The sequence below is a fragment of the Charadrius vociferus genome, unplaced genomic scaffold (assembly GCF_000708025.1).
Source record: "Charadrius vociferus isolate BGI_N301 unplaced genomic scaffold, ASM70802v2 scaffold125, whole genome shotgun sequence".
In the NCBI taxonomy this organism is placed as follows: Eukaryota; Metazoa; Chordata; class Aves; order Charadriiformes; family Charadriidae; genus Charadrius; species Charadrius vociferus.
The window spans coordinates 5,380,908-5,400,522 of NW_009649036.1; the positions used below are offsets into that span (position 1 = coordinate 5,380,908).

General features: G+C 38.3%; 1 protein-coding gene across 1 annotated transcript in view; it reads left to right on the top strand.

The window, feature by feature from the left end:
- The window catches only part of FAM19A2 (family with sequence similarity 19 (chemokine (C-C motif)-like), member A2), a 55,518-nt gene that overhangs the window by 28,662 nt on the left and 7,241 nt on the right, over window positions 1-19,615 (top strand). The window contains exons 2-4 of the mRNA XM_009887823.1: window positions 722-874; window positions 3,383-3,507; window positions 18,239-18,486. Of these exons, the coding sequence (XP_009886125.1) occupies window positions 722-874; window positions 3,383-3,507; window positions 18,239-18,250 (290 nt within the window). The 3' untranslated portion in view covers window positions 18,251-18,486. The remainder of the gene's footprint in view (window positions 1-721; window positions 875-3,382; window positions 3,508-18,238; window positions 18,487-19,615) is intronic.

Sequence of the window (19,615 nt, forward strand, 5' to 3'; positions counted from 1 at the left end):
TTACCAAATTGGTCCTCTCATAGGACTCCAGTATCATGATTCTGGTGATCAGTTAGAGCTGCATGGGTGTGGGTGATGGGTACTGGATAATGAAGATTGTCCTGTTGCTTCCCGTGTTTGAAAAATTTGGTTCACCACGTTCCCAGACTTACTTTGCAGTGCCAGGCAGAACAATTTAAAATGTGATTCCTTATAGATGTTATTTCTGGGTTTTGTCCATCTGTAGAAACGTGTTGGGATATCATATCAAAAACTGCATCTGCCCTGCACATGACGTCTGGAGACATCGATTCTGAAAATGTATGCATGTATGGGTATTTTAATATTGATAGACTTCCATTTCAAAGTTTCTCTCTTAGGGAAAAGAAAAGAAAAAATCTTAGTAGAGATACACAGCTGTTTATGGGAGTCCAGAAATTAATATAGTTTCTAGGTTAGTTTTATAATGTTTCTGCTTCCCACTTCACTGGAACAGTCCCATATGCAGTCTTCTCCAATTATTCTTCTTCAGCCAGTGTTTTCTGCCTGAGATAGTTACACTGCATTTGGAAAAGAACTCAACTTTACATTCTAGTGTCAGTACCATTGTAATTCTAGTTTCATGCATGGCAGATTGCCTTACAGGCCAAGTTTAATGTATTTCTAATTAAAAGAAACAACCCCAAACAGTATGATGTTACCTCGCAATGTTATCAAATTGCTCATCTTCTTGTTTTCACAGCTCACCATGTTAAAACTGGGACCTGTGAAGTGGTGGCACTCCACAGATGTTGCAATAAGAACAAGATAGAAGAAAGATCGCAGACGGTGAAGTGCTCCTGCTTCCCTGGGCAGGTAGCAGGTACCACCCGGGCAGCTCCTTCTTGTGTTGATGGTGCGACTACTCTATTGTTTCCTTTTGTTGCATGTTCCTAGGGGTTTTGCTGGCTTAATGCCATCAGTGAAAACCACTCCATTACAGTTAACTATTTAAAATAAGAGCAGGAAGGATTCTGCACTTTGAATGGCATGCCCAAGGTGAAGGGGAGGAAGGTGGGAGAAATGAATCATTTGCTATTACTCTGTGGAAATGCTAAGCAAAATTATTGGATGCCAGTGAAAGAGACCTCTTGAGAAGCTTAATTTGATATAACTAAAAGAGTGCCCTTGGAGTTGTATGAAATTCACTTAATTAAATGTGTTTATGCAAAATATACATAAGCATATCATTTTCATGTGCTGCAGTCTTACATTTTGTTTATATATTTATTTTTATCATACAGGAACAAACAAACAGAATACAGTTCTGGCTGTTTTTTAGTCTTTTTAGACCAATACTATTTTTCCTATACATGATGCAATATTAATGTTTTACTTAACAAATCTGACATAGGCTCATATGTTTTATTTGGGAAAATGCTAGCTGATTTTTCACATCTCTTTCTCTGAAAGAGGAGCAGGATGGATTCACCCTTTACATGATCTCTTTACTGTTGATATGTTGTTGGCTGTCAGAGAAACCGTAAATATGTCATCATTGGGGAATAAATGTAATCAGGCTATGCTAGACCATATAGTAGATCAGGTAAAATACCACTATCTCAAAAGAATATATTCTACTTAAAACTTTGAAATCTGTCTGAGCAAGAAAAAATAAGGGTTGGAAAGAGATGCTATGAAATCAGTTCCTGAACTGCAGTAAATTATAAAAAAAAAACCCAACACAGTAAAGAGCACATAGCACTTTGAAGCACATAGCATCTTGTGCAAATTGCAACATAATACAATGCAGCAGAGAGGAAACAGTTTAGGGGGTTCTTGGAGCATGTGGAAGGTAACGTCCTGACACAGCTGGTGAGTGAGTCAGCTAGGGAAGGCACCCTGTTGTTCACGAACAGAGGACTTGTGGATGATATGATGGTTGGAGGCTGTCTTGGGCATAGTGATCACAAAATAATAGACTTTTTGATTCTTGGAGAATTAAGGAGTGGGGTCAGCAGAACTGCTATTTTGCGTTCCGAAGGGCAGACTTTGGCCTGTTTAGGAGACTGGCTGACAGAGTTCCTTGGGAGGCAGTCCTGAAGGGCAAAGGAGTCTAGGAAGGCTGGATATTCTTCAAGAAGGAAATCACGAAGGCACAGGAGCAGGCCGTCCCCATGTGCCGAAAGACGAGCAGATGGGGAAGAAGACCAGAGTTAAATGCAGTTGGTTGTCAGTCACATGTGGTGTTCCCCAGGGCTCAGAATTGGGACCACTTGTGTTTAATATCTTCATCAGTGATCTGGATGAAGGGATCAAGTGCACCCTCAGTAAGTTCGCAGATGACACCAAGTTGGGTGGGAGTGTCGATCTGCTTGAGAGTAGGAAGGCTCTATAGGGGGGTCTGGACAGGCTGGATCGATGGGTTGGTTGTCAGTCACATGTGGTGTTCCCCAGGGCTCAGAATTGGGACCACTTGTGTTTAATATCTTCATCAGTGATCTGGATGAAGGGATCAAGTGCACCCTCAGTAAGTTCGCAGATGACACCAAGTTGGGTGGGAGTGTCGATCTGCTTGAGAGTAGGAAGGCTCTATAGGGGGGTCTGGACAGGCTGGATCGATGGGCTGCGGCCATGAGCCATCAGCATGCCCAGGTGGCCAACAAGTCCAATAGCATCTTGGCTTGTATCACAAACAGTGTGGCCAGCAGGACTAGGGAAGTGGTTGTCCTTCTGTACTTGACACTGGTAAGGACCTACCTTGAGTACTGTGTTCATTTTTGGGCTCGTCACTACCAGAAAGACATTGAGGTGCTGGAGCACATCCAGAGAAGATCAATGAAGCTGGTGAGGGGTCCAGAGCACAAGTCTTATGAGGAGCAGCTGAGGGAGCTGGGAGGCTGATGGGAGACTTTATCACTCTATAACTACCTGAAAGGAGGTTGTAGAGAGGTGGGTGTCAGTCTCTTTTCCCAAGTAACAAGTGATAGAATGAGAGGAAATGGCCTCAGGTTGTGCCAGGGGAGGTTTAGGATGGATATTAGGAAAAATTTCTTCGCTGAAAGGGTTGTAAAGCAGTGGAACAGGTTTCCCAGGGAAGTGGTTGAGTCACCATCCCTGGAGGTGTTTAAAAGACATGTAGATGTGGTGCTTAGGGACATGGTTTAGTGGTGGACTTGGCTTGGCAGGGTTAGGTTAATGGTTGGACTTGATGATCTTAGAGGGCTTTTCCAACCGAAACAGTTTTAAGATTCTATGATTCTAATTTCTTATGAAGATTCTGAGCTGGCTAAAAACCACAGACTAGCTGTCTGTCAATATATTTCTAAGATTTTCCTGGAAAATAAAAGAAATGTTGCAACTTAATGACATTAAAGTGTCCATTTCAACAACATACAGATGTGTTTGTCTTCCTCTCTTGTAGCTTCAATAGTGGAGCAGAAATGGTGGTGCCACATGCATCCATGTCTTGAAGGGGAGGAATGTAAGGTTCTTCCAGATCGCAAAGGATGGAGCTGTTCCTCTGGGAATAAAGTAAAAACAACTAGGGTAGGTATAATACCAACCTTACATGCTACCAACAGGTAAAAAAAAAAAAAGTGCACAGGAAATTGGGTGTGCATAGAAGACATCAGCTGAGAAGACTAAAGAAGTGTGGGAAGAGAGTCATGCTGCAATTGGACCTCCTGGTCCTGCACACTTTTTTTTCAGCCCACTTTGCAATTGCTTGAAGTTGGTAAGCAGTGTGCCAGACCTTCTCAGGTAAGCAGTGGAGATAGTAGAGCTGACCCTTTTTTCAGCTACCAGTAATGATCTGATTATAATTATAATCTGATATGTATTTCTGTTTGAAAGCAGTTATTAATCTGATTAATTATAATCTGATATGTATTTCTGTTTGAAACCAGTTGCACAAAGTCTATACACCCTGCTAAGCTCTTCATTCACAGGATAGCAAACAAGTGCATTTTTATCAGTAACATGGAATTACCATGTTTCTACATAGAAACTGCTGAGTATGGTAAGCATTGGATGTGTCGTGACAATATGATCTTCTGGTTCTTTCCGTCTTGTATGACTGGTATTAGCTAAAAAAAATTTGACAGAGTTTCACTGATTTTCTTCTCTCCATTTGACACTTTTTATATTATTGGTTCACAATTACATTAACAGAAATACATCTAACATTCACCATATATAATGCCTGAAAACAAAATAAACCTGCTGTCATCTCAGCTTTTTAGTAGCTAACAGAAACAGAAGACTAACAGATTCTTCAGATAAGCATTAAGCACTCAAACTTCCTAAAACTACAGGGTTGTATCTCTATAAGGTCAACATAGTTCTTCATCAACATAAACCAGATTAAAGTGCTCTCTAAACACACACATGCACGTGTGTAAGCATAAACACCTTCACCCCTACACCCCACCACACATACTGATGACTGGTTTTGCTTGTAGGTATTTAGTAATTGTATGCAATGTCAGGCCATAATTTGCTAGTGTGGTGTTTACTCTATGCAGGTGTTCGAGTGTCTGTGTTATTTGATTGAAATCTTCCTTGCGTAGGCACTAAATTTCTGGTACAACTTGGTTGTAGTGAAAGGTACTATGCACCGAGTGAATTATATTCCTTCTGTTCCACAGAGAGCTCTGCATGTCTCAGTTTCTGTATGTGTAAGTCTTCAAAACATTTTGACGTTTTTTAAAGAAAGGCTACTTCCTAAATGTTTCATATACAATTCCACTCCTGAGTCCTCTTTCAAACGTGTTTCTTCTAAAGCTAACTGTGCTTGAATGCTGCCCACACTTTGAACATGCCAATGCAAATGTGATTATATGCATGTAAAATGTGTGTGCATGTGTCTGGTTCCAAAAGGAGCTAGATAGACTTTAGTAACAGTAATAGAAATAGAAGAGTTGTGTGTGTGTGTTTTGAAATTTGTCCTGGCTACTACTACATGGCACTATTAGTGTTAAAGAACACGTGTTATTTTATATTTCATATGAGTGTTTAACGAGGAGTAAGTAAAAATATGGATCTGGATTATGTTTCTGTAGGAAAAAAGAGGTCACAAAAGAGGGAGATATCAATTAGAATTGCCTAACATTTTGTCAGAAGATAGATTTTTCTACATTGGTCAAGGTTATGAAGTTCTGTCCACTGTTAGGAGCCTACAGAAGCCCAAGGCTCTTGTCCTCAAGGGCTTGTGACTGTTGCAGACTCATGGGTCTGGCTCGTAGCAGGAGTTGGACTTCTTGTGCCCTCCATGGGTGGAGGCAGTCATCAGGACTCATTTCATATCTCTTCAGAAGTGAAGCTATGACAAAGCCAATCCAGTTCTCTATTTGTCATCATACACACTGGTTCAGTACAATGGCTACCATAGCCCGCTTGCAGACCTACCACCACTAAAAGGAAAATACTAATCCCCTTAAATCCTCCACTTTTTGTTCTGCATTCCAGTTTGTACAGATACTGTATGTTTGCCACCTTCTTCCTTCATTTCCCACACTGCTGCAAAACTGTTTTGAGACAACAGCAGACTTGAATTTGAATTTCAGACAAAGAGTTGGTCTCAGTTACTGAAACCAGGTAGCAGTTGAATGGTCTCTCTCTTTCCAGATGCAGGAGGCTGAGATTTTAACAGACATCATTCTGATGCCCAGAAAAATATACATTGCTCTTGGAAATGTGAGTGATTCACTGTGTTAAGAAAGTAGCATTATCAAAATGTAGTGGTTTTATCAAAAAGCAAGTATTTTTCCCGAACATGTAGTGACTACAATATTTTTGTAGCTCCTCTTTCTGCTCCTCAAAGTCTATATATAAAAAAGGAAAAACCGAAGTGCTCTGTAGTTTCAAAACCCCCTTTTTTGAGAAAAATGAAAAGAACTGCACAGAGCCAGTATTAAGTCATGAATAATAAATTTCTGATTGTCAAATGAAATAACCCATATGTGATTATCATGTATAATGCAAAAGCATAAAGAAACAAACCCTAACTGAACAGCTTGGGTGATTTAAGAGTATTGCAGAAGAGCCTTGTGAAGCCTCTCCCGACAGGCTTAAGAAAGTCTATATTCGCCTCCAAACATTTTCTTTAAGTTTGCCTCCTTCATGTGCAGAAAGGGTAACCTAATTAACCAGTGAAGGACTATCTTCGCTTCTACAGGATACGAAGTTCAAAAGCAGCACTTACCTTTCCACATCTCGAGCTGTTAATAGTTAAATACTATGTTAGTGATAAAACCAGTGGAGGAAGGAGGTATTTTGCTTGTGCACCTCTGTTAGAATATTTAATCACACTATTGTAAAAAATGATGATACCAACTTCTTAATACTTATGGTATCAGTCACTAAGCAAAAAGGCCAAGTAAATAGTGGGAGAGAACGAATTGATTTTTAAAAATGTGGTCTACTTGACATTTTGCATTTTGTTCAGATATGGGGATCTAATAAGGTAATACACGAACAATGAATTAGAAATTGCATGAATGTGATGGTACTCAGAATTCAAATGTTAAGAAAAGTCAGGTGGAAATTATTTATCTTCAGAATGCAAAAACAGGTATTATGGAAAGTTTAAACTGTTTTTCTGAGTTTGTATATTAGTGGGAGAGGGCTGACATTAGGAGTTAACTGTGGAAAAGGAATAAATACGGGGCGGAGGAGTGTGTATGAAAGGACTGAGTAATGAGTTAACTTGTGCTGGTTTAGAATTGACTAGTTTGGGTCTATGTAGCCTGCAGGAGGGGAAGGGGAGGAAAAACAATAACACTTTAGCTCAACCAGTAATTTTTTTTTACTTCAGATAAAGAAATGAGTGTTTGTGTTCCTTAGCTTTATACCACAACAAGAGAGGATGTTCAGGAACACATTAGGAGAATTGTGAAATGGTTATGTGCACAGCTGAGATTTACCAGGCACATTGCAGCATTCCCCTCCAAACTGAGAAACAGTTGTGAGAGGAAGCAATTGAATTTTTTTCTATATGGCTAGCCTCAATGTTTTGATAAATAAACACAAACATTTTTTCACGTTGCCCTCCTCAAATGATGGCAAAAGTGATAAAAAAAGGGGAAAATAAAACCCAAAACCTTTGAAATATTTTTTCTTCTTACAGACTTTTTCTAAAATAATTATTTTAATTCAAAAGCTCTCTTGGTTTTGTTTCCTTTCCTTTTTGCAAAATAAGGAAAATGTCTTTTTCAAACAGAGGAATTTTCCTATCAGTTGAAAACTATAAAATTTAGCAGTATTATGTATAAAATTGACAATGACATTAAAAAAATACTATGAGTTTGTATTAAACAAAGACACCCTTTACAAAGATTGGAAAACAACAAGAGCTGAGGAGAAACAATTTTATATTGCTCTCAGTTATGGGGTGTATTCCACACCAGAGCTCTCTGGATGGGAGTTTTTCAAGGGTAGATCCAGGTGCCAGGCTTTATTTGTATGTTTAAGAACGGTACATTGCCTGTTATCTTTGTAATAGAGGCTGACTTTAAATAAGAGCACTGGAAGCTGCATGTAACCTGTATGAAAGTGTATACTGCAATGCCTCCTGGCGTCTTGGTTCCCAGGCATCTACCCTGGGACTAGCTTGGAGTATGTCGTGGCTCCTGCACAGCTCTTAAACCTTTGTGTATCCTTCCTGCAGAAACAAAACCACAGGAACACAGATAAAGTGGTACAGCCTGGGTCTCATCTTGAGATCCTGGAGCTACGACATGAGTGAAGAACTGGTATTTCATGAAGACATAGAGAAATGGAACTGTGCACTTGCGCTCAGGAGTGGGGAAGTACCCCTGGCTGGTATTTCATGAAGACATAGAGAAATAAGCATCGATGTTTTTGATGTAAAATAGCATAGCATAGCATAGCATAGCATAGCATAGAATAGCATAGAATAGAATAGAATAGAATAGAATAGAATAGAATAGACTGGACTGTTTCAGTCGGAAGGGACCTACAATGATTGTCTAGTCCAACTTCCTGACCAATTCAGGGCTGACCAAGTTAAAGCAAGTTAATAAGGGCATTGTCCAAATGCCTCTTAAACACTGAGAGGCCTGGGGCATCGACCACCTCTCTAGGAAGCCTGTTGCAGTGTTTGACCAACTTCTCGGTAAAGAAATGCTTCCTAATGTCCAGTCTAAACTCCCCTGGCACAGCTTTGTACCATTGTGGACTAATGAAATAGTACCTTGTTCTAAAGCTTTTAGTTTGATTTGGTAGAACTGCTTGTGGAATGAGGCATAATTTAACACTGAGTTCTGGTTAAAATATGTGGAGTGGAATTTACTGGACTTTTCTTGGGTTAGGACTGTCTCAAATGAGATGACTAGCCTAAGCTCTAGACTGTCTTTTTGGTATTGGAGACAATTGTTCAATTCCACAGGACAATTCATTCTGTCCAAAGATAAGTCAGATGAATTACCTTCTGGAGGTGCTTATGTGCCCCTAATAACTGTAAAAAAAGCTATGATGACTAGCTTAGAGCCTAATATCTAGATACTTAATGTTGAATAGGAAGATGCTGGCGCTGAGACTTTAGAATCATAGAATCATAGAATTGCTGAGGTTGGAAGGGACCTTTAAGATCAAGTCCAACCATTAACCTACCCTGACAAAACCACCTCTAAACCATGTCCCCATGTACAACATCTACCCTTTTTTTAAACACCTCCAGGGATGGCAAATCCACCACCTCCTGGGCAGCCTATTCCAGTGTTTAATAACCTTTTCAGTGAAAAAGTGTTTCCTAATATCTAACCTAAACCTCGTCTGACATAACTTGAACCCATTTCCTCTTGTCCTATCACTTGTCACCAGGGAGAAGAGGTTAGCCCCCACCTCTCTACAACCTCCTTTCAGGTAGTTGTAGAGAGTGATCAGGTCTTCCCTCAGCCCCCCTTCTCCAGGCTAAACAACCCCAGTTCCCTCAGTCGTTCCTCATAAGACTTGTCCTCCAGACCCCTCACCAGCTTTATAGCCCTTCTCTGGACATGGTCCAACACCTCAATGTCCTTCTTGTAGTGAGGGGCCCAAAACAGAACACAGTACTTGAGGTGGGGCCTCACCAGTGCCGAGTACAGGGGGATTTACTTGCTTTGATGTGGTCTTCAGTAGGAAGATGATAAAAAAAGCCCCTTCATTCTTTGTAAGTTTGGGAAGCTTTGGTCTTTGACCGCTGTCAAACAATATAATATAAAAGAAGTTTCAAAAATGTTTATGTTCTGAAAATACTCAGCCATGAACTAAATCGGTGAATCATACTATGATGAGCAACATGTCCAGCACCTATTACTCAGCAAAAATTGGCAACCAGTGCATGTGCTTCTAGAATTGACTTGTTGGTGTAATACTACTAGTAGTACTAATACTACTAATAGAAATTAACCAAAAAGATCAGACGTAATGCATAGCAGGCACTGATTATTAACCTCTGAAAATCTCTAGAAGGTGAAAGTGAACAATGTTTTCCTATAAACAAGTGAAGGTAGTATTTTCAGACAGGTCATAAAGGGGCATCTTTTGGAAACGAGCATCCAACTTCTGGAGTCGCTGAGCACCCACGCTTTTATGAGCGGCAGAAGGAACTGCAACTGTCATTCTGAAAACTGGGTATTATTTTTAATATGGGGGGAAAAGCACACTGCAGAACGGAAAGAAATCAATATCTAATATATTACTATGTAACTATATGCCAAACCAATATTAGAAATAAAGTACTGTAAAAAAATAATATAAATATTACAAGGACAGAGAGAAATAAAAGAGAAATATTACAGGGCCAAAAATAAATCCATATTGAGTATATTTATCTACATTCCAAATCCAAATCTGCTTTCCAAATCAATACCAGAGATAGACGACTAGTGTGAAAAGAACAGAAATATTGCCAGCATGGAGAGAAATCCATACTGAAAGTGTTTATCTACATTCCAAAACAATATTGGAGAGAGCCTGAAGTCAGGTATTTGTAATATTCCATTTAATCTAATTTTACATTATGGCATCCAGAGTTTAAAAGAAACTAAAAATTGAATAACATTCTTGGAAGAGGAGAAAGTGTTCCATCCCAACACACCAACTGGCTGCACATGAAGCCAAATGGTATTCGGTATGTGCATTCCAATACCCTGAATCAATGTAGTGCTGTTGCTATCTATAAATACTGCTTACATTATTACCCTATCGCCTCTTTTTCACGTGCAGATGCTGTATTGTTTCTAAATTAATTACAGCTACTGAAAGCAGAGGCAGTAATTTTATTTATGTTTCAATTTATGAAATCTGCTGTTCATAACCCTTTCAGCACAAGGAATGAAAGGACCTCAGTTAGGCATGTTTACGTAATAATGTTTTGCAGTGGGCTACTGAGATTCCCAGTATCAGGAGGCAGCAGTAGTGGTGACTCAACTACTACCAGTGCTGTCATAACCACTGCTTGAGTAAGCCAACATAATACAAAAGAGCTAAAATGTGTCCCTCAATATGAGAAGAAAATGTCATTTTTCTTGTAACTGAGCCTGACATCAGTGTTAGCAATGCAGCTATGTTAGTAGTTGATCTGTGCTTCTCTGCATGAGCAACAGATGCATAGGCTGTTTAAGCGGCAGCAGAGGGGAAAAAAATGGAACAAGTATTACTGCTTTTTCTGCCAAAGTTGAAAAGAAATATTGCCATAGTGGTAGCCTCTTCCCTCACATCTTTATTCCTCTTCCTCCTCCAGGCTTTTCAAAAACAGCCGTAGTGACATGTAATTAGAAAAAGCAGAAATTCATCATATAAACATCGTGTATAGGTTATTCTAGGGTGTTTCCGATAGGCCAGACATAGGGTAGTTGTTGTCAGTCAGCGCTAATATGGCAGTGTGTTTCTCACATGACCTTTTTCGGTGTAAAACTGCTACTGACTTCCATCACATGATACAATTTGCCTTTTGCTTTGACCACTGTGAAATGTGAAATAGTTACGGGATAAATCAATGGTCAGCCATGTGTCAGTAGTAAATAATGACAGGAAGTGCTCTTCCTAGTATTATTTAAGGGGCTTTATGAATAAATTAAGAAAAAACCTGAATGTAAAACTGCTCTATCCCCCTGCCTTACTTCACAGCCTCTGTCTATAGACTCCTCACCTTCTACCTTAATTTCAGATGATGATTTACAGGAATAATACACATGTATACAGGGACTAGCAATACCTTGTGGTTCATAAAAAGGATGTGATTACAATATAAGTAAGTGCACAGAGTGTAGCAAAATATTACCCATGGAAAAGAGTGATTGCACTTGTGACAGCCTCTTTGTTGCTATGGTATCTCTTTCCATGCCTTTGGCTAATCTGTCACTAGGAGAAATTTGCAGCTGTCTCAGCATGTTTCTCATTGCTAACTCAGAGACCCACTGTATCTAATCTGTCATCAAAATAGCAGTAAGTGGTATACACACATTTTCCTAAAAATAAATACAAGTTTCAGGGGGCAAATGAGCTGGTAATGGAAATAGGGTGATATTTTCTGGGGTCAAGCTAGCTTTTTGTATTAGTCATAATTATTGTTTTGATCTAGCATCACAGTTCTTTTATATTGAAGTTCTCTGTTTTTTGTAGGACATCTAACACTCATCTTTTGGGGCGCTTGGGCATTTTGATGAAAATAGTTAACGTTCCAGCCAACACATGTTACAAGGAATCATCAGTATTTAGGGCTATGCAATTCACTGGTTTTCTTAAAAATAGCTTCTGTATACCAAATTTACTTCTTTAATGTGAAGTTGGCATACCTAGTTCTACCCTATGAAAAGGTTCCTGTTGCAAGCCTACATTTGATATGAGTTTAGGCCTACAGCTTGATGATGTTCATCTGTAGGTCACAGAAATCTAGACAAGTCATAGTCCTTTCCTCAATGGCAAATGTACTTAAAAATACCCATAAAACACAAGTTCTGGTGAAAAGGATTGAAGGAAGAAGTGTTGTGGTGTGAAATGTTATAAGCAAAGTCATGGACTGAAAGGTCAGTAAAACTTGTTGGACAAGTGAAGATAATCCAAACATTCAACTCCCTAGAGATTTGCAGTCTCAAATTTTGTTTAGTTCCATTCTGATTTTGAGTCCTATGGATACTGATATTAAGAACTGAAAGTGAGAAACATTGAAAGAGAGAATGGGTTAAAGGCGATATTCATAGGTACAGCTCTTTTGGAAAGAGGGAACCTGTTAATAGATTATTTGAAAGAAAAAAAATAATTCTAAAAAATAATTCTGAAAACAGAATGGTATTTTTATTAGCAGCTTTTACATAGAAGGTTTGCAATTTTTCCTTTTTTTTTTTTCAATTCATTGCTACATCTTGTGAATACAGACTCTTGTCTCTAGCTATTCAGAAGGGTTACTCTAATGTTTTTTTTGTGAGTAGACACACTGTACAAATCATGAGAAATGAAATCTTTTGCAATCCCTTCATTACATTCACAGATTGTTAGTAATATATGCTGTGGTTTATACATTTTTATGAGGGAATAGTTTTTCCTAAGGTAAGACTGCAGCTGGCATCCATCATAAAGAATCATTTTAGATCCTGCAGAACCTGAAAACTGACAGAATTACTCTGAAATCAAAGGAAAATACTTCTGCAATATAAAAAAAAAAAAAAGGATTTCAGTTGTATGTCATTAATTAACTAATCAGTGATTTTTGCAAGCACTGCTTTCTTCCACGTGGGAATCCTCCACTCCATCAGTCCAGCCAAGAGGTTTTCTGCCTTTGTCCCAAACGATTCAACTTGTGATTTAATTTTCTTTCTTTTCCTTTTTTTTCCCCCAATTTATCCTTTGCTGGCATGTTTGAGATACTGACCTCATGTCTGAAGAATAATTTTCTGCCTCTGTGATGGAAAATAAGAATGAGTTCTGACAGCTGTATGTAAATTACTGGGTTTCTCCACTTCTCCATGAAGTGGAAAAGTCCTGACACTGAAATAAAAGATGGTTCCACTCTCATTTGCAGCTCCATTCTGCCAGTCTCTTTGCCCTTTCACAGCTGTGCACGAAGAGCTCTTTGAATATCTAGCAGTTCTTTTTAGAGTCCCTGCAAAATTCTTGTCAGCTTCTACCACCTCACAAGTTACCATACAGGAAGATGATACTTAAATGCCAGTATTGTGTGAGTCATGCTGGCATGCTCTAAAACCAGTTCTTCTGCCTTGTCTCACTCTCCTTTGCAGTCTGTAAGGGCTTCTTTGGATCATTTCTGCAAGTCAGAAATGATACGTTCCAGGTCAGAGGGACTGGAGTGTTCTGAAACCTCACATTACCTACTACCTAAATAGCTATAGGCAGAAATCTTGCCTCTTTCCATGGGTATTTGGCACAGGCTTCATAAATTGTGCAGCACTGCTTAGTTGCAGAACTGACATGACAGAGGGGAAAAGTGGCCCCCAACTGTGCAAAAGGTATTACTTTCAATTCTCCAAAATCCCATAGTTTTCTTGAGGTATTTCCTTACTCATTTGGACTGTTTATAGAAACTCCCGGAAGTACAGCCCTGTTGCAGGTCTGCTTTTCTGCCTTCTAATAGACAAGGAAATGGATAATATCAAGTGGAGAAAGGAAGTCATACAGAGCGTTATGCACAGTCACCGTTGGAATGAGCAACTCTCAAACCAGTTGAAATCAGATTACCCAGATATTATTCCCTTGCAGACCAAAGTGAACACGGTTGTAAATCTTACTTATTTCTATAAGACAATAATGAAGAGAGTCCTGTCCTGCCTCAGAACTGTTCAAAAGGAAGAAAAAAATGTATTGCAGGCAAGAATAAGTGGAAGATTGATGTCTAGGACTAAATTAAAAAAAGATGACCAACATAAAATGAATTTCCATAAGGATTCGAAATTGTTCATTTTTTTCATAGCTTGTAGTTTACACCTCCTTCTACCTTGATGAACACCAGGTTCACCTTAGGAAAGACACTACTGCTGTGTGTGGAGAGAAGACTCCAAAGGACTTCGTGTGTTCTACAAAATGGGCTTTGAGCTTTCTTCTACTGCATTATTAGCATACACAGATGATTTCTTCTCGGATCTTACTGTTGTGACTAACATTCATCCCCTTCCATATCTGCAGTGAGAAATTTCATAGAGCTCTGAACTGGAGATTCTTCGTAAAGCTACAAAATATCTGGTTCACCATGACTTATTTGTATGATGTGACCCGTAGAATTATATTGGCAAAATGTCTAAAACCAGAAGTGAACACAAGTGTGTCCAGTTTATGACAATGGATACGATTTCAAGGAAACAATGGATTGCGTCTAGCCAACATGTATCTACAAACTCAGTAGTAATAGAATATTTGAGAATTTTAATGGGGCTGCATATTTTAAGAGGTCCAAAACAGCTTTGCCTCTTCAGGTTCAAGAATGCCAGAAAATATCTTACTGTGCCAGCCAGAAGAACAACAGCTTGTTCCTTCATCTTGAATTCAGGCTTTGTGGCTCAGGAACATGTCCCTGCCAAAAGAAGACCAAAGGACTTTACCTCTGCTTGTGCTGTTACCAATTCAGACAAATGGACTGAAAAATCAGAGTAGTTTTTCTTCTAGAATTCTGTGATCCCTCTGTCCTGCCTCCATGTCATCTTTTCAGAGTGACCTTGGAAAATGAGAGCAGAGCAAATTTGTCATCTTCAAGGCATCATTCTAATTCCAATTCCAGCTGTTAATAATTATTGTTCAACATTTTCAAAGCACAAAAAAGGAACAGGCGACTTCCTCCTAGAGTGCAGCTTGGCAAATTTGAAGCTGATTTCTTGCAAAACCAATTTCTTTTTGGAGGGTCCTTCAAGAAATTACCAGAGTCCTTTTTCTCTCTCATGACCTTAAAGCACATCATGGGTACTTACATTGCTGAAATTTGAAGGCAACAACCTCTTCAGAGCCTTTTGAGCTTTCCTTCATTACTTGAGATTTTGGAATACCAGTTTCTAATTGTGATCAGCTACTCTGATTCATTCATACTTACCTTATCTTGGGTTACATACTAGTCAGAAGATAATGAGAAGATGCAGGTATGAAGACTACTGGCCATGTTCTTTAAGAAAGACAAATTAAATTGAACACCAAAGCAGGTTCTTAGTTAAATTTCTCGAGTTCATTTTTTACTTCAGGATACCTCTTCTCTGTCTACTGTGAAGTTCAAAAACAGTATCAAGATGATCACCAGTACAGAGGAGTTACAGGAAGTTGTAACTTTCACCTGGAAATCTCCATAATGCTCAAGCTGCAAGACATTTCTCATCAGTTCGGGAATGATGCTAGTAACATGCATCAGTTTATCATGAGTTCAGGGCAAATGCCAGGAAAAAGCATGAAAGCCATCATTTTATGGAATTAATGCTGGTGTGTTATGCTATCTTCTTTGAGGAATGCCACAGGAACTTGTGACCAATTACATGTAAAAAGCACAAGAGAATGACAGTGAAATTTTGTCATCTTCACACAACTTCAAGCATGGATAGTGGATATGCTGTCTGGTTTGTGTTTAGTTTATTTACTTACTAAACTCACAATATTAGTTGCTCTTTTCACCTCTTTGATGACCATGTTGACTACAACTATTAGTTGGGGATCAGCAGCTGTAATCTTGACTACTCCTTCGTGAACCAGACTTCATGTATTTTTCCCTGGGCAATGGAAAATCCTTCCAATTGTTCATCTATGACAGCTTTTTAGTGAAAAAGCTTAAGCCTTCCTTTTCTCTGGTTCTATTAAAACTTGAGACAGCGCGACTAGGATTTTTCTGAAACCCTCCAAATTGGCCACGTTTCTTCTATTTCTTATCCGTATTAGAGTGATGGTGTGGTGGGTACTCATATTGGAGAAAGTTAAAATTAGATTCCCTGAAATAATTTTATATTCTCTGAATGGGTACCCACTACTCTGTCAGCACCCACTACTTTGGCTAAAATTTCTCCAAGCATGGGAAAGTCTTTTCTTCATGTGGAGATTCTAAATGGATGGAAAGAGAGAGGAAAATGATCGAAGGGTTTCAAGTTGATGATTGATTCATTGTTTTTAAACATTTTTTTTTTCCTGCCTGGATATTTCTCTGCTGTTTTCTAACTTGTTTTTCAGTTGTCTTATATTCCCTCAGCTGTGGCAGTATTCCTGGAGCCAAATGTGAGTGCACTACCTCAAAATGCCAGCAGTGGAAGCTGGTAAGCAAGTGGGGAAAAATCACCAGAGGAATCTCTGAAGCTTGGGACAAAGGCAGAAAACACATCAGTACTGCACTAACAGAGCAGCAGGTACCCTCATAGAGAAGATAAAATTACAGGTAAGGCAATAATTTACATTTCTATTTTGGTCTCATCCAAATGGCTTGTTACTCTCCATTCAAAATCTCAGAAAAAAATAACATACCCTAAACATCTGAAGAAGAAAAAGGTATCAAATGTGATGAATTTAGACTACCTGATTTTTCAGTGGGGATAATTTGAAGTTCAATCAGACCCGATTTCTGGAAAAATATATTAAAAGATGAAAATCCGTGATACCTACCAAGCAATTTAAAACCTTATCCTAGTTTTACAACAAGGCTGGGTTGGTTTTTTTATTGGTTTTGTTTTTTCATTTTTAGAATATTAAACACAGGAAACCGCTTGTTACAGGTTTTCCTTTCCAGTCAAGAACAACAGTAGGCTTTTCTTTAGGTAAGTGAGGTCAGATAAAGCCAAAGACAGAAGGACTCTGTTCTCATCTGTCCTTCTCCAATTACATTCTCACAGTTGGAAGGGTAGCATGACTCATTCTTATGCTTCAGTTTCCTCATCTGTAAAAAGGAAGGAGGTTGTTTTTATCTCCCACTTGAGATGAGTAGATGGAATAAGTGGTGTAAAAGAGAAGAAAATTACATTTATTTAATTAATTGTCTTGCAGTCTTTTATGCCGCCATGCTGCAGTCCCACTATGGAGTTGTGATCACCACAAAAACCACAAGAGGATATATCCTTGTCTGAATTGCTGCAGTTATTATCTGTTACAGAAAGTAAAATAAGGTTTATGTTTAAGTCTTCTTTTAATAGAAAACTGTTGTCTGTAATTGAAAGATTTTGTGAAGTTAAAATAAATCTATGATAAACTTAATTTCTCTGCTGAGTTACAGAAACATAGAGAAAGTTCAGGTGTGTGCGTTGTAGTGGCATTACCTTTTGGAAGACAGTAATAATGAAGTACATTTGAAAGACTAATGAATTAGATTTAGCCTTGACATAACTCATATGTCTTCATCAGATCCCAGTGAGTTGTATCACTTAAGTTTATTTTGTAAACTATCAAGTTCAAGGAAATATGAATACAGAGCCATATTAATTTGTTTCATAGTATTTAACTGTGTAGAGATTTTATTAAAGAAACAAGTTATTAAAGTTATGAGTTTAATCTTGTAATGTATGTTTCTAATGATCTGCACTGTGCTATTTAAGTTAAAAAGCTTGAAGAAAAAAAAAGGAGAATAATAATATTTTTGTAAGCATTATTTAAAGAAATTTAGGTGATCTTTTGAGGTGCTGTGCAACCCTTTTTGGAAGCAATCATTATCAGCAGGTCCAAAAACCACCTCAAATATCTAGATAAGGAGCGAGCTGTCTGAATTGAATATTGTTGTTTGAAATGTGTCATCTGTTATTTTACCATGTTTCTTGTAAGCTGCTAACCATAGAAATGACTGTAAGCGGAGTTCTCCTCAGAATACTCTCATTTTTCAAACTTTAAACTTGCATTTTTGTTGTTTTTTGGTTTAGCTTTTTTTTTTTTAAACTTTAAAAATATATGGGAAGAGAACACTCAAGTCTTTCATTTGGAAGGAATCGTATTCTGACATCATGTCTCTTTTCCGTACCACAGGTTTATCCATGGACTTACTTTCAAATAACTTTCCAATTACTGTTTTATCATAGTTAAAATTTGCTGATATAATTGCAAAAATGAGTGTAATCTAGCAGTTTCTATTGCTTTTTGGTGACAAATCAATAAGTTTGAATTTGAGTATGTTTAAACCTTTTCCTTTGGGGTTACTGTTATATCTTGGGGGTGTTTTTGAGACCATGCTCTTTTGCTAAGAGAAGTTGCTTTGATTCTGAAAAATGTTTTTTCCTGTCATTTTGTACTTTTCCTTGTAAGTTAAAGACAATTCCATCTATCCCAGTTTTGTTTTCTGTAACTAATTCCATAACAGTGTAGTACTTGACATGTGTTTGTTTCTTAGGCAAACGTGTAAAACTCCTCAAGTCCGAATGGAGAAGTAGAGAAAGGAGGTTTCTGCTGTGCCTGATGACAATTTTTGATTTTTCCACACACACAAAATATTCTGGCTCCACGTTGGAGCACTAGTTGTGATGAATCCTAATCTTGGTCGGATTCTAAGGAAGGGCCAGAACGTTCGTTGAGGAATAAAGAGTCAAACCACTCCAGAAAATGTGTTCCAGCCCTGGTTTATTACTCACAGAGCAGCAGGTGTGTACAAATACAGGTTTACACAGTATTAACAGGAATTGTTGTACCTTACTCCTCATTGTAGTTGCTTAGTTTGCTGCAGATGCCCAGTAATCATGGCTTATTTGGGCAGAACTTCAGGAGGGTGGTTGGAGAGACTCACTCAGCATTGTGCTCCTAAGTGGCCTCAGTGTGTCAGTCAGATGCTCCAGGGAGCCTTTAAACATCTTTCTTCACTCACTCTCCTTTCAAAGGTAGACTTAGTTGATGAACTTAAGTTGCTATCATGGGAAAGCAACAGGTGCTCTGGAGAAGAGAACAGCACTGAGAGAGGAAATATGTCTTGGTACATTCAGTTCGGTGTCGCTTTGTGGTCAAAAGCTCAGGATCTCATACTGGATTACGTGAAATTCAGAAAAAGTTGGGAAAGGGGTATTTCCACTGTATTCCTAAGATATGGTAGGTGTTGTCTGTTTAATCTAAAAACCATGTTTAAGATGAAGAACTCTGTAATTTTCAGGAACATATGCCATGGTCTAAAGTTTTTTCCTTTACCTATTTTTCTAGTCCTAACTTTACAATTATTTGGAGCAAGTGGAAAGCTCAATTTACTTATGAAAGGTTTCCAAAGCCTTTTAGTTTTAATTACAGTTTTTAACCCTGGTTTCCTAGGACTTCACTTCAACACAAAAAATATCCTGCCGAAATCATTAAGAGCAGTGGGAAAACATGAAATACAGAATTATACTTCAAATGGTATTGTGTGAAATGAGTTTTCAACATGTTTGTTTCTTTCTAATGGAAGGTCCTGAGCACAAGAATTATCACAAATGCAATTCTGATTGGTCACAGTGCAATAAAAGTATGAAAGAATTAAAAGCTTTAGAGTCTGGTGGTTATCAAAGACATTGGAAACTTTTGAGCCATTTAAGTGTACTGGGAAATGTTCTGTGTAATTAATAAAATGAGCTAGAGATGTTTTCTGAAGAACAGACCTGAGGATCTAGAATTCTAAATTGCCCCATTCAGGCTTGGGAACATGTTTAGACCAACACGTCTCATACTACAGCGCCTAAAATAAAGTTAAGGGAAAAATTTAAAGCTCTTGAGTCTTGATATCAAAAGTTAGGTAGGACCAAAGTTTTATAAG